At 37.7% G+C, this 13,418-nt stretch overlaps 1 protein-coding gene and 1 long non-coding RNA gene across 2 annotated transcripts in view; one reads left to right on the top strand and one right to left on the bottom strand.

The window, feature by feature from the left end:
* The window catches only part of LOC147577244 (uncharacterized), a 72,402-nt gene that overhangs the window by 42,988 nt on the left and 15,996 nt on the right, over nucleotides 1-13,418 (top strand). Inside the window, exon 2 of the long non-coding RNA XR_015240071.1 lies at nucleotides 2,075-2,447. This is a non-coding gene — a long non-coding RNA (uncharacterized LOC147577244). The remainder of the gene's footprint in view (nucleotides 1-2,074; nucleotides 2,448-13,418) is intronic.
* Nucleotides 1-13,418, bottom strand: part of STRIT1 (small transmembrane regulator of ion transport 1) — a 34,132-nt gene that overhangs the window by 1,838 nt on the left and 18,876 nt on the right. The window contains exon 2 of the mRNA XM_025914148.2: nucleotides 1,218-1,413. Coding sequence (XP_025769933.1) covers nucleotides 1,218-1,230 — 13 coding nt within the window. The 5' untranslated portion in view covers nucleotides 1,231-1,413. The remainder of the gene's footprint in view (nucleotides 1-1,217; nucleotides 1,414-13,418) is intronic.

Raw genomic sequence — 13,418 nt, forward strand, 5'->3', positions numbered from 1 at the left:
GTATGGTTGCATTTGTGTTCTTTTAACATGAATATTTTAAGTTTTACCATAATCTGTAGCATTATTTTGAAATAGGAATATATAGGAACAAATATACTTTGCATAGGTCACTTATATTATGGCACAAACAAGCACAAAACTTCTTTTTAAATATGAAGAGTGATTTCAAAACGCTTCTCTCTGTCCAATTCTGAGCATGCCCAAGAGGTTATACCTGGAAGTATCCTTAAGGGCACTGTGCTCTGAAACAAGACTGTCTGCATTCAGAATCTGCTGTCACCACTTTCTATGATCACAGGCAAGTGGCTATACTCAGCTATGCCTCAGTTTCCTTATCTGTAAAATGGAAATGAAGACAATACTGCCTATCTCATGAGATCATTGTCCAGATTAAGAGCAAACAGTGTAGTGTAAAAAAGCATTTCTTGGGGCGCCTGGGTGGCGCAGTCGGTTGGGCGTCCGACTTCAGCCAGGTCACGATCTCGCGGTCCGCGAGTTCGAGCCCCGCGTCGGGCTCTGGGCTGATGGCTCAGAGCCTGGAGCCTGTTTCCGATTCTGTGTCTCCCTCTCTCTCTGCCCCTCCCCCGTTCATGCTCTGTCTCTCTCTGTCCCAAAAATAAATAAACGTTGAAAAAAAAAAAAAAAAGCATTTCTTGGATACAATATATATTCAGCCCCTTCTGTCATAGTAGAGTCAATCATTTTTCTTAAATATAACTCACATTTTAAAACCAGAAAATAAGAAATTCAGATCTGAAGCATATCAGAAATGACTAAGTCCATTTTATTTATTTTCACTTTAGAGGCAGGCCCAGAGAGCTAGCGGAGCTTCCCCAAACTCACATGGCTGATCTGTGGACAGCCATGAATTGAGGACAGAATCAAATGTCCTCAATTCTGGTCCAGCACACCACAATACCTCGAATCTTGTATAACACTCGAGAATAGCTGACTCCCACCTCTTTCAAAACAAGCATGAACAAATTAAGCTCTTCTGTTTGATCCTTTGAAACTACATGTAACATACAGACATAATCCATAAATTGTACATTGAATGGCTTTTTTCGTAGCCATGCTAACATATATGATGAATGCCCATTTAGCAGAGATACCACATTCTTAAGAATAACTGAGAAATACTAAATACTGGGGAACATAAAACAAACCAGGGAGCTTGGGCCTGTCTTACCAAGAGGGTCTGATGCCTTAAATCTTACCTTTTTCAGCCATTCTTCCTGTTGCTGGGTGGGTTGGTCAGGGCCACACTCACCTCTTCGTTGTTGTCACGCACCGTCTCTTTGAACTTTAAATAGATATCTGAAGAGTGTGGCAGCTGCCTCTCTCCTGACTGCCAATTGTCTGCACAGTGATGTAAGGTGTTGGAGAACAGATCTCCCCTGGCTCTTCTTTATCCTGTTATCATGGAGGAAGCAAAGGGCTACATAAGCTAAACAATTAAAGAAGTTGAGCTATCCTAACCCAGAGATGGGCAGATTTTTAATTCACCCAATGCCTTCAGGCAACATGGAGAAAATGTTTAGGAAAGGGGGTGTACAGAGGAAAAACGGCACTGCAATTAGACAAGTTCTATCAAGGAGAGAGGGTAATCTACTGGGGGAGAAACACTTTGGAGTCGGAAAGACCTGGCTTCAAATTCCAACTCTGCTATTTCTGTAATGAAGGCCAAGTTGCTTAACCTGAGTATCAGCCTCTTGAATTTTAAAATGAGAATAGTGATACCTCTCCACAGTGGAGGGGTCATAAAGAGGAGATGAAAAAGCTATGTGGAAATACAGACATTTATTACATTACAGGATGCAAAAGATAAAGTAAATTAAGTGGTGCCCCTCACTGTGAACCATTCTAAAAACAGAACATTTTAATATAAATGTACTAGAAACTAAAACAACGAAAGGCTGGGGTATTGCCTAGAATTTTCAGAGAGCAGTCATAAGCTTGTTTTTATTAGCAATGTATAAAAATAGGACATCCCATTTTTCAAAGTCCAACCTGGTTTATGTAATATGACCTAGACTGTGCTCTAGATTCTCACTGGAATAACTTTAATTTTCAGGTCTGGATGGAAAAGTTTTGCAAAATGACCCTGTGACCAACTTCTCAGAAAGTCCACCACAAGATTAAGGGTGTCCTTCTTGAAAAGACAAGAGTTGCCTGACCAAGTCTACCTCCACAGAGCTCCGAGAGGGAGGTGTCCCTGCAAATGACCACATCTCATCACTCACCAGAATCCACCCATGGTTCTCCATCTCCCAGAAAATAAAAATCTGAACTCCTCACTGAGTACCTGAAAAGCCTCATCTTCCTACTTTCCCACTTGCAGTGACGCCTCAGCCACAGTGAATCCTTTGTGATATATGAATTCGGGATGAATTGATTTTTTACCTCAAGTCATATGCCTATAATTAGACTGTGCAGCCAACAATGTGGTAAGTTTATTACATGATTATACAATATGTTTATGTTGTATCATTCAAGCACAGTTGTCATCTCTCTCTTTCTCTATATACAACGTAAATATACTTTTAAAAATGCCTGGGTATACCAGACAGAAGAGAGACTTGTAATATCTATGTAACAAAATCCCTGGTAAAGTCCATTTTTTTTAATACTAAATAATTATATATTGATAAAAGGTTAATTGAGGCAAGATAAACAGAGATAGAATGAAAAAGTGATTAATCTCACTTAAATACTGATTTTTTAAACTAAATAGATTCAAATGAATACCCTATCTTAAGACCAAAAAAAAAAAAAAAGATATTAAAAAGAAACAGTGACATACCATCCAAAAAACAAATATACATATATACTAGTATAAAACAATTTGCCTAAAGTGGTTAAAAACAGAATGTATGAAAACATTTCTACATTAAAATTACCTTAAGCTTTCTTTTTTGATATAAAACTGACAATTATTAACATTGCTACCAATTTGAATTTTGAGGAGGAATTACTTTATAACTCATCATTTATTTTTGTTTTCTACAGAAAATGAGGGGGGGGGGGGGGAACTAATTCAATGAACATGAATTGCCCAGATCTCAGAAAGGAGTTCAGTCTAGAATCTCATTTCTTTGGTATCCCATCAGTAACTTTTAAAAAATAATTATAATGTTTATTCAGGAAAAATGTTTTATTCACTAATAGACTGAATTCACTCTGAACTCAAATGCAAGGGCCTCTTTTGACAATTTTCTAATCTTCCTCTTAGGGCATACCATTTAGGAATGTTTTACATTTCTACTTTGCATAAAAATTTCTTCATGAGTTCTCAAATCCCTTATTATCAAAGTGACATTAGATTCTTCCAGGGCACTTAAGGTAAAAAAGTCAAATATTTGGCTTTTTATTCAAGATAAATCGTAATTCTTCATTTTTCTAATTTTTTCTAACCATTAGTGTCTGGAATTATAGTAGATAAATCTTCACATGATAGATTAAATGGACAAATTCCTCTTAAGACCTTAGCTTACCCAAACTGATTCAAAAAGAAAGAAAATTTGAATAGACTTATAACAAGTAAAGCAATTGAAGTTATAATAAAAAAAATGTTTCACAAAGAAAAGCCCTGAGGGGTGCCACGGTGGCTCAGTTGGTTAAGCATGGTTAAGCATCAGACTTCAGCTCAGGTCAGGATCTCGCAGTTTGTGAGTTCCAGCCCCAAGTCAGGCTCTGTGTTGACAGCTCACAGCCTGGAACCTGCTTCAGATTTTGTCTCCCTGTCTCTCTGCCCCTCCTCCACTCACACTCTGTCTCTCTGTCTCTCTCCCTCTCAAAAATAAACATTTAAAAAATAATTAAAAAAAAAAAAAAAAGCCCTGGAACAGGTATCTTCGCTGGTGAATTCTTCCAAACATTTAGAGTTAACACCAATACCTCAAAAACTATAGAAGAGGAGAGAAGACTTCCCAACTCATTCTACAAGGCCAGTATTACTCCAATACCCAAACCAAAGATATTATAAGAAAAAAACTACAGACCAATCTCTCTAATGAATATAGGTGAAAAATTCTCAACAATAAACTGACAAACCAAATCCAGCAACATAAAACATCCTGAATTACATCCCAGGACCAAGTGGGATTTAACCCAGGAATGCAAAGTCAGCACAAAATTCAAATACCAATTCATGTAATACACCATATTAATAACACCATATTAATAAAATTTTTTTAAAAGCCCAAAAAACAAAACAAAAAAAAAAAAACACATGATCATCTCACTAAATGCAGAAAAGCATTTGACAGACTCCAACCAACCAATTGGTAATAAAAGCGAACTTCCCCAACCTCATAAAGGGAATCTACAAAAACTCACAGCTAGCATCATATTTAATGGCAAAAGACTGGATGCCCCCCCCCCACCACCAATCTCATGAATAAAACAAGAACGTGTACGCTTATACTTTGATTCAATACTGTACTGGAGGTTGTAGCCAGGAGAATTAGGCAAGAAGATGAGATAAAAAGTCATCCAAATTAGAAAAGAAGAATTAAGCTATCTTCATTTGCATATAACATGATCTCATATACCAATAAATCCTTAAGAGCCCCTTCTGCACACAAAAAAACTCTCTTATTTTTTAAAATTTTTTAATATTTATGTATTTTTGAGAGAGAGAGAGCATGAGCAGGGGAGGGGCAGAGAGAGACACACACACAGAACCAGAAGCAGGCTCCAGGCTCTGAGCTGTCAGCACAGAGCCCTATGTGGGGCTTGAAGTTGTGAACCGTGAGATCATGACCTGAGCTGAAGTCAGATGCTTAACCAACTGAGCCACCCCAGCTCAAAAAACCCACCCCCCAAAAAACTCTATTAGAAGTAATAATCAAATTCAGCAAGATTGTAAAATATAAGATCAACATGCAAAAGTCAATTGTATTTCTACACAATAGCAATGAACAGTTTGAAAATTAAAAAATAACATTACAATAGCATCAAAAAGAATAAAATACTTAAGAATAAAGAATAAATTTAATCAAAGATGTATAAGCCTTGTAACTAAAGACTAACAAACCCTTGCTGAAGGAAATTAAAGAAAATCTAAATAAATAGGCATTCTGTGTTCACGAATTGAAACAATATTGTTAAAGATGGCAGTACCACTCAAAACAATCTACAGGGTGACTGTATTCCTATCAAAATACCAATGGTCTTTTTTACAGAAATGGAAAATCTAATCTTAGAATTCATATGGAATTGCAAAGGACCCTGAATAATCAAAACAATCTTAAAGAGGAAATACAAGGGACTCACACTTACTGATTTGAAAATGTACTATAAAGCTACAGTAATCAATAATGTGTGGTACAGGCATAAGGAGAGACATACAGGTGAATAGAATAGAATTGAACATCCAGAAATAAATCCACTCACTAGTGGTTAATTGATTTTCAACTGAGGTGCCAAGACAGTATATTAGGGAAAGAATAGTCTTTTCAACAAATGGTGCTGGGACAACTAGTCTTCTACATACAAAAGAATGAAAGTGAACTCCTACCTCATACCATATACAAAAATTAAGCCAAAATGAACCAAAGACCTAAATGTAAGAGCTAAAACTATAAAATTAGAAGAAATCATAGGGGTAAAACAGGCAACAGTTTCTTAGATAAAGAAACATACATAAAGTACAAGCAATCAAAAAAAAAACAGATAAATTGGCCTCATCAAAATTTAAAACTTTCGTATATCAAAGAATACCACTGAGAAAGAAAAAAGATAATCTATGGAATTGGAAAAAATATTTGCAAATCATATATCTGACAATGGTTTAATATCCAGAATATATTAAAAAAAAAAGTCTTACAACTCAACAAGAGACAACCCAGTTTAAAAAGGGCAAAGCATTCAAATAGATTTTTATCCAAAGGAAATGTATAAGTAGTCAATAAGCATATGAAAATACACTCAAATCATTAGTCATTAGAGAACTGTAAATCAAAACCACAATAAGATACCACTTCACCCCCACCAAAATGGCTAAAATAAAAAGTTGTACAATAACAAGGGTTGACAAAGATGTAGAGAAATTGGACCCCTCATACAATGCTGGTAGGAATGTAAAATGGTTCAGCCACTCTAAAAAAGTTTTGTAATTCCTCAAAATGTTAGATATAGAACTACCTTATGACCTAGCAATTCCATTCTTAGGTGTATACCCAAAAGAATTGAAAACAAGTATACAAAAACTATATACAGAAGTTCAGGGCAGCATTATTCATAAGGCTCAAAAAGTAGAAACAAACCAAATATCTATAAACTGATGAAGAGATAAGCTAAATGTGGTATAGCCACACAGGGTAATAGTCAACCATTAAAATATGTTTTGGTACATCCTACAGCATGGTTGAACATTGAAAATATCATGGTATGTAAAAATGTCATACTGTATTGTATGATTCTGTCTATATGAAATGTCCACAATAGGAGAAACCATAGAGACAGAAAGTAAATTGATGGTTGCTCTGGACTGGGGGAGATGGGAATGGGGAGTGATGGCTAAAGGCTATTGAGTTTTCTTGGGGAGTGATGAAAATGTTCTGGAATTAGATAACAGTACTGGTTGCACAACTTTGTGAATATACTCAAACCACAGAATTGTACACTTTATTTTTCTTAGTGTTTATTTTTGACAGTGAGAGAGACAGAGCACAAGCATGGGAGGGGCAGAGAAAGGGGGAGACACAGAATCCAAAGCAGGCTCCAGGCTCTGAGCCGTCAGCACAGAGCTTGATGCAGAGCTCAAACCCATGGACTGCAAGATCATGACCTGAGCCAAAGTTGGGAGCCACACAGGTGCCCTTGAATTGTATACTTTAAAAGAGTGAATTTTATGTTATGTGAATTATACCTCAATTTTTTAACAAGTTAAAATTAGTTCTTGAAACAAAAAAGTTTTAGAAAAGAACCCCAGACCTCGAAGGCAAAAAATCAGGGAGAGGTAAAACAGCATTGGGAGAAAGGACAACAAGGAGTTAGTGTGACTCCAGCAGGGTGAGCAAGGGGGATGGCAGTAAGGGAAGAGTCCAGGTAGTAAGGAGGCTTTATCAGCTGTTGTTAGAATTTTGTTTTTTCCCTCTGAGTGAAACAGGGAGCCAACAGAAAGTTTTGAAGAGAGAGATTACATGATCAGACCTATAGTTCTGAAGTCTCATTTGTGGCTGTTTGATTGAGACCAAAGGTAGAAGCAGACTTGTTAGTGACTATTGTAATGATACAGATAAGAAATGGTGGAGACTTGGACCAGGGTGGTGGTCAGTTCTCATCAATAAAGGTGACTATTAATGAGGGCAGAAAGTAGTGTGGCACATTTACAAAGGTGTGACTAATAAGGTTTTGATAGGTTGGGTGGGACTTTCCCATATTATGAATTTTTGTTGACCAAGTTGCTGTGTCAAGAAATTTGTGTGTTCAAAGTCCAAGCAAAAGGTTCAGCAAATTGCAATAGAATATATTGAACAATATTTATCCAATCTGAGGTGTCCAAAATATGAAATGTATTGAGATTAATGAGTAAGAGGCAACAAAGGATTACAAACTACCTGATCCTCTTCCCTGGGACTCCTTACATGTCATAGAAAAGAAAGAGTGGCTCAAAGCAGCAGGGACTATGATAGTGAAGGAGGAGGGACTCAGGATCAAGTTTGAACACCATCTCTGGCGATCGCTGTGTGAACTTAAACAAGTCATGTGTACTCTTGAGTCTATTTCTTCATTTGGAAAATGAGAGAAATAGCATACAAGGTTGTTGCAGAATTAGAGATAAATGGGTATTATGTGCTCAGCGCTAGCCTAACACGTAGTAGATTCCCAATACATGATATTATAATTAAATTATCATAAGCAGAGATAAAGATGAATGAGAAGCAACATGTACAAAGAACTAGATGTTCCCTGATACGTGTAGCCACAGTCATTCCTGAGGGTTGTCTTAGATTATCTCTTCATCCTCAGGCCGCATAAGGCGGGTTGTAGGAGTCCATTTTTCAACTCCCACTCACTTCCCAATGCACTTCTGATTTAGCTTCTGCCTGCATTTTTCTATTAAAACAGCTTGTTCCTAAGATCATGAAGATCTATTATCACGTAAATTCCATGTGGCCAAAGTCCATGGAAATTTTTCAGTCCTGATCTTACTTACTGATGATCTCTTAGTGTCACTTGGTTACTTTATTCTTCTTGAAATTCTTTCTTGGCTTCTGTGGCATCAGATTCTTCTGACTTTTCCCATTTTTAACTGTTCATTCTTAGTCTTGTATGTTTATCATCATCCACCCAAACATTAAAGATTTGTTCCTTGGTAAATATATCAGAACAGAGGTTTCGGGATACAAGAAGATGATTTGGAGAGAGCCAGTAAGTGAAATCACAAAGTCGTGCATTTACAAGGCCCTGAGAGTTCCTTTCAGGGCCAGCTTCTTGGTATGCAACCTGTACCGTCATTTAGGACTCTGTGCTAAAAAGGCCCTCATGCTTGGCTTAATGCTCTGATGTCAGTGTCTTGAAATTCTTAATAATTTATCTTTGCTCTTGGGTTTCATCAGAGTTGATGGAGAAATGGAGCATGTGCACAAGCAGAAGGATATTCAGGAGACTGTGTATGCGTGATGTATCGATCCAGCCACAGCTCGAGTATGCGCGGGCCCAAGCTCTAAGTCCTGTAACAGCATCCACATAGCAGTGGACACTGTGGGCAGGCCAGAGCCTCGGACAGTGCAGAGCTGCGGGGAGCAGAGTTGTGGGGCCAGGCTGGGACCTGGGCAGAATGGAGCCCATGACAGCAGCAGGCATGCATGGAAAAGTGAAGTGACTTTTCCAATTTCACAGTCAGCCTCCTTACTTCCAACCTCTCACCTTCCTGCTGCTTTCCTGGTATCCATGACCTCTTTGGTGACATGACATGTTCACTGATTTTACATGATTCATGACATGATGTGTTCAGTGATTATATATGAGAATCCTTTATTAGCCTACTGTAAAGTATAAAGGAATTTAAGGAAGAAGGCTGATAGATACCCCAAGGTGAGCATCTATGTATCCATTTCTTATTCTAAGACATTTTTCCCTAAACTTCAAGCCGTTGCCACCAGTACCCCCATCTTGCAAAACAGTATATGAAATATGATTTCAGTCTGAATCTATTTCTTGAATGTTTTCATATAGATAAAGACAGAGGTAAATATAAAGTGTTTTTTTCAGTGTCATTCTTAATATAGTACTCCTGTTCTTGGAGTCCGTAGCCTGAGCAATCTCTACGAACACAGACACAAAAGGTGCTATTACTTCAGATTGATGTTTATTGGCTGGGTTGGATGGTTTCATCACCTAGAGAATCTTTGTGTTTCAAAGATGCATTGGCTATCAAAGGGAATTATCTGCACAGATCTGATAGATTCCAATAGTCTTTAAAAAAAAAAAAACTCATTACTGAGTCATGACAACAGGTTGAATACATGGACGGTAGAGTCACAGTGTCGGGAGTTTGAATCTCTGCTCTACTACTATGCTATTTGTGAGACCTGGAACAGGTTACTGCCAGAAAAATTCTTCATACTTGGAAATAAGGCAGACAGATGGAGGCAGATTCTTTCAGTATCACATAGGGACAAAGGTCATTCAAGGATTGTCAAGACCCATACTGTGTTCACCTCATTTTTACTATTGATTAAAGTTCCCATACTTAGGGAATTTACTTGATAACTTGTACATTTCTGTCCAGTAGAGATTCAAGTAATTTATGCCCAATGGAGTAGATAACCCCAAATCTCAATGGCCTGCTGGACATTAACCAGTTCTATATCTAGTTCATCAATCTCGTCCTAGCATTTCTTTGTTATGTTGATGGTAAATACACTCTTAATGCTCTTTGAACTGATCATAACATCTTTTTCCCTCCTTAATTATGAATTCAATAAAATATTTGATACAGGTCCTTTTTATATTTGAGAGTTCTGATTTTATCTTTTTGAAAATTATGCTTTAACTTGACTTTACTCTCTTGGCCTCAGTTTTCTTGATCTGTAAAACAGAGATAAGACCAATTTATAGGATTATCATGAAAGTTAAGTGGCAAAGGTATATAAGGCACTTTGCACAGTCTGGAGCTTTGAAGGTGAGTTTGTGAAGAGAGTACAAAGCAGCTGGAATTGGGGATGTGGTCCAGTTCATCACTGAACACTTTAACACCCACATTTTACATTCTTGCCTGAAATGATTTTCTGCTTCTATAATCACATTCTTAAAAACCTTATTTGCTGACCCTTTGCTAATTATACACTTTATACCTCATGGAAATAATGTCCAGTGGGAACTATGTGTGGGAGCTGGGTGACCTTCATCACTGAAAGCTTTCCAGTGCTTGTTTCCAATAGTGCTCAGGCAGGTGTAGGGTTTTAAAGGCCCACGATATTGTCAATCAAATAAATTTAAACCAAAAGACAAACAAGTTTTTTCTCAGAGACCATGCATTAGCATTTCTGTATTTTCAAGTGGTAATTTTTCAGAACAAAAAAAGGGGACATGAAAGCTGATATTTTCAATGAAGGATATGCTGAGGAAACCTATTCAGTTGTAAACATATTCTGTAAACTGTTTAACACTTTCCCCTCCCTAAGAACTCTCCCTAAGAACTCTCAAAACTATGGAATCAAGTTTCTGATATTTCCCATTTATTTATTTTTATTAAAAAAATTTTTTTGGGGCGCCTGGGTGGCGCAATCGGTTAAGCGTCCGACTTCAGCCAGGTCACGATCTCGCGGTCCGTGAGTTCGAGCCCCGCGTCGGGCTCTGGGCTAATGGCTCAGAGCCTGGAGCCTGTTTCCAATTCTGTGTCTCCCTCTCTCTCTGCCCCTCGCCCGTTCATGCTCTGTCTCTCTCTGTCCCAAAAAAAATAAATAAACGTTGAAAAAAAAAATTAAAAAAAAAAAATTTTTAACATTTATTCATTTTCGAGAGAGAGAGAGACAGAGTGTGAGTGATGGAGGGGCAGAAAGAGAGAGGGTGACACAGAGTCCAAAGCAGGCTCCAGGCTGCCAGCACAGAACCCAATGTAGGGCTCGAACCCATGGACCCTGAGATCATGACCTGAGCCAAAGTCATGTTCAACCGACTGAGCCACCCAGGTGCCCCCTGATATTTCCCTTTTACTACCCAAAGGTATACACCTATCCCACCCTCAGACCCTAAACAAAAGGAACCCCAAATTTACCCATCAGAGCCAAAGGGCATTTTTACGGTTGAAGTGTGGCTAGTTCTCTCCGCATGGTGGCAAAATTACTCCTGCTGGGGGCTGGGCTGTGTACAAAACAGAAAAATGCTCTTCTCCCAACACCCATTCCACACAATCTTTGAGAACTATAAATATAGGGTTGAGCAGCACAAAACCACAGAAGACAAATAGTTAAATAACTGTACTTTATGAACTACTCAGAACTCCTGGACAAACTGTTCTCAATCCTAAAGCTTTAAGCTATAAGAGAGCAGCTTAACACAAAACTCAAAGGAGTGAATAATAACCATGCTTGAAGGACAGAGCCATCCTTGGCCTGCACATGTGCTCTGGTCCAGTGACTACATTTTTCTCCCGGCTCTTTGAACATGTGCTGTCCCAGAGGACCTGTGCTCCCCTTGCTGGCCAACATGCCTCCCAATGGGAAAGCCCTCATGGAGGCTTCACACAGCCTCACAAGTCAGAACCCCCAGGAACACTACAGAATCTATGAGAGTCACCCCAGGAGTAATTCTGTTCCCTAGACCTAGCCCTTCCCAGTAGCATTCTGGTTCCTAAAACTATTATAATAGGAGACAAAATCTTTCATTCTATAAAGTTAAAACCACTTTCATCTTTACTGTATTCTAAATCTCTATACATTTAAACTTATTTTCCAACACTTTATCGTGACATTTTCAAGCACATGGCAATGTTGAGATAGTTTTACATAATTACAAAATTTCCCATCTATGTGTACAAAATTTCATCAATCCATCTCATTTTTTGATTTTCTGATTTTTTTCAAAATAAAATGCAGATAGCAGCACTCTTCCCTTTGAATAGTTTAGTATGCATGTCATTGGACAAGAGTCCAATACATTTTAATATTTTTTTCAAAATAAACTATATACAGTGAAATGTATAAATCTTAACTGTACATTAATTGAATTTGACAAATGCATGTACCTCTGTAACCTAAACTCTTTTTTTTTCATTTAAATCCAAATTAGTTTACATATAGTATAATAATGATTTCAGGAATAGAATTTAGTGATTCGTCACTTACCTATAACTCCCTTGCCCTCCCTAATGCCCATCACCCTTTTAGCCCATCCCCCTTACCCAACACCCCACCAGCAACCATCAGTTTGTTCTCTGTACTTAAGAGTCTTTTATTGTAATCTAAACTCTTATTAGGATAGAGACCTGGGGGCGCCTGGGTGGCGCAGTCGGTTAAGCGTCCGACTTCAGCCAGGTCACGATCTCGCGGTCCGTGAGTTCGAGCCCCGCGTCGGGCTCTGGGCTGATGGCTCGGAGCCTGGAGCCTGTTTTGGATTCTGTGTCTCCCTCTCTCTCTGCCCCTCCCCCGTTCATGCTCTGTCTCTCTCTGTCCCAAAAATAAATAAAAAACGTTGAAAAAAAAAATTTTTAAAAAAAAGGATAGAGACCTGAATCTATTTCTTGACCTACTAGCTTTTATTAGGGACCTGTGTATTCACATACAAGTAACAATCTGTTTTAAATATCTTAGCTTTAAAATATATTTTAAAATCTGCATGTCTCATCCCCCTTTGTTGCTCTTATTTTCAGAACTATTTTTGCTATTCTGACAGATTTAATTTTTCTCTTGAATTTTCAAACCACTTAGTTCCCACAAAAAAAGAAAAAATAATAAAAATTAAAAACTCCTTATCTTTAATTAACTTGCATTAAGTTTAGGATTAACTTGGGGATGTGTGAAACTTCGTAACATTCCATGTACCCTTCCAAGAACACGAAATGCTTTTCTATTTAGTGAAGACTTCTTTTATGTGTTAGAATTCTTTTCATAAAATTCTTGCACATTTCTTCTTGAGTTTATTTATGGGTTGTTTTTCTAAATGTGTTTTTTCCATTATACTTTTTTATATGAATTTTGTATACAACTTTCCAAATTTGCTTATGATCGACACTAATTTTCAGTTGATTTTCTTAGGTTTTGATATATAAATCATTATCTACAAACAATAATTTACCTTCTCTTTTCCAATTTCTATATCTCTTTCCCCCCCTCCCCTCCCCCACATTTATAGTTGCATCAATTAGAGCCAAGCTGTCATTAGACAGGCATTAGCGTTTTGAACAACTTTTATGTATCTCTTTCACAGTAAATGGTCTCTGAATATGGAAAATGGCCTTCCTCTTT

This window comes from Puma concolor, chromosome C2, assembly GCF_028749965.1.
Source record: "Puma concolor isolate L17-30 chromosome C2, mPumCon1.1.hap2, whole genome shotgun sequence".
Taxonomy (NCBI): Eukaryota; Metazoa; Chordata; class Mammalia; order Carnivora; family Felidae; genus Puma; species Puma concolor.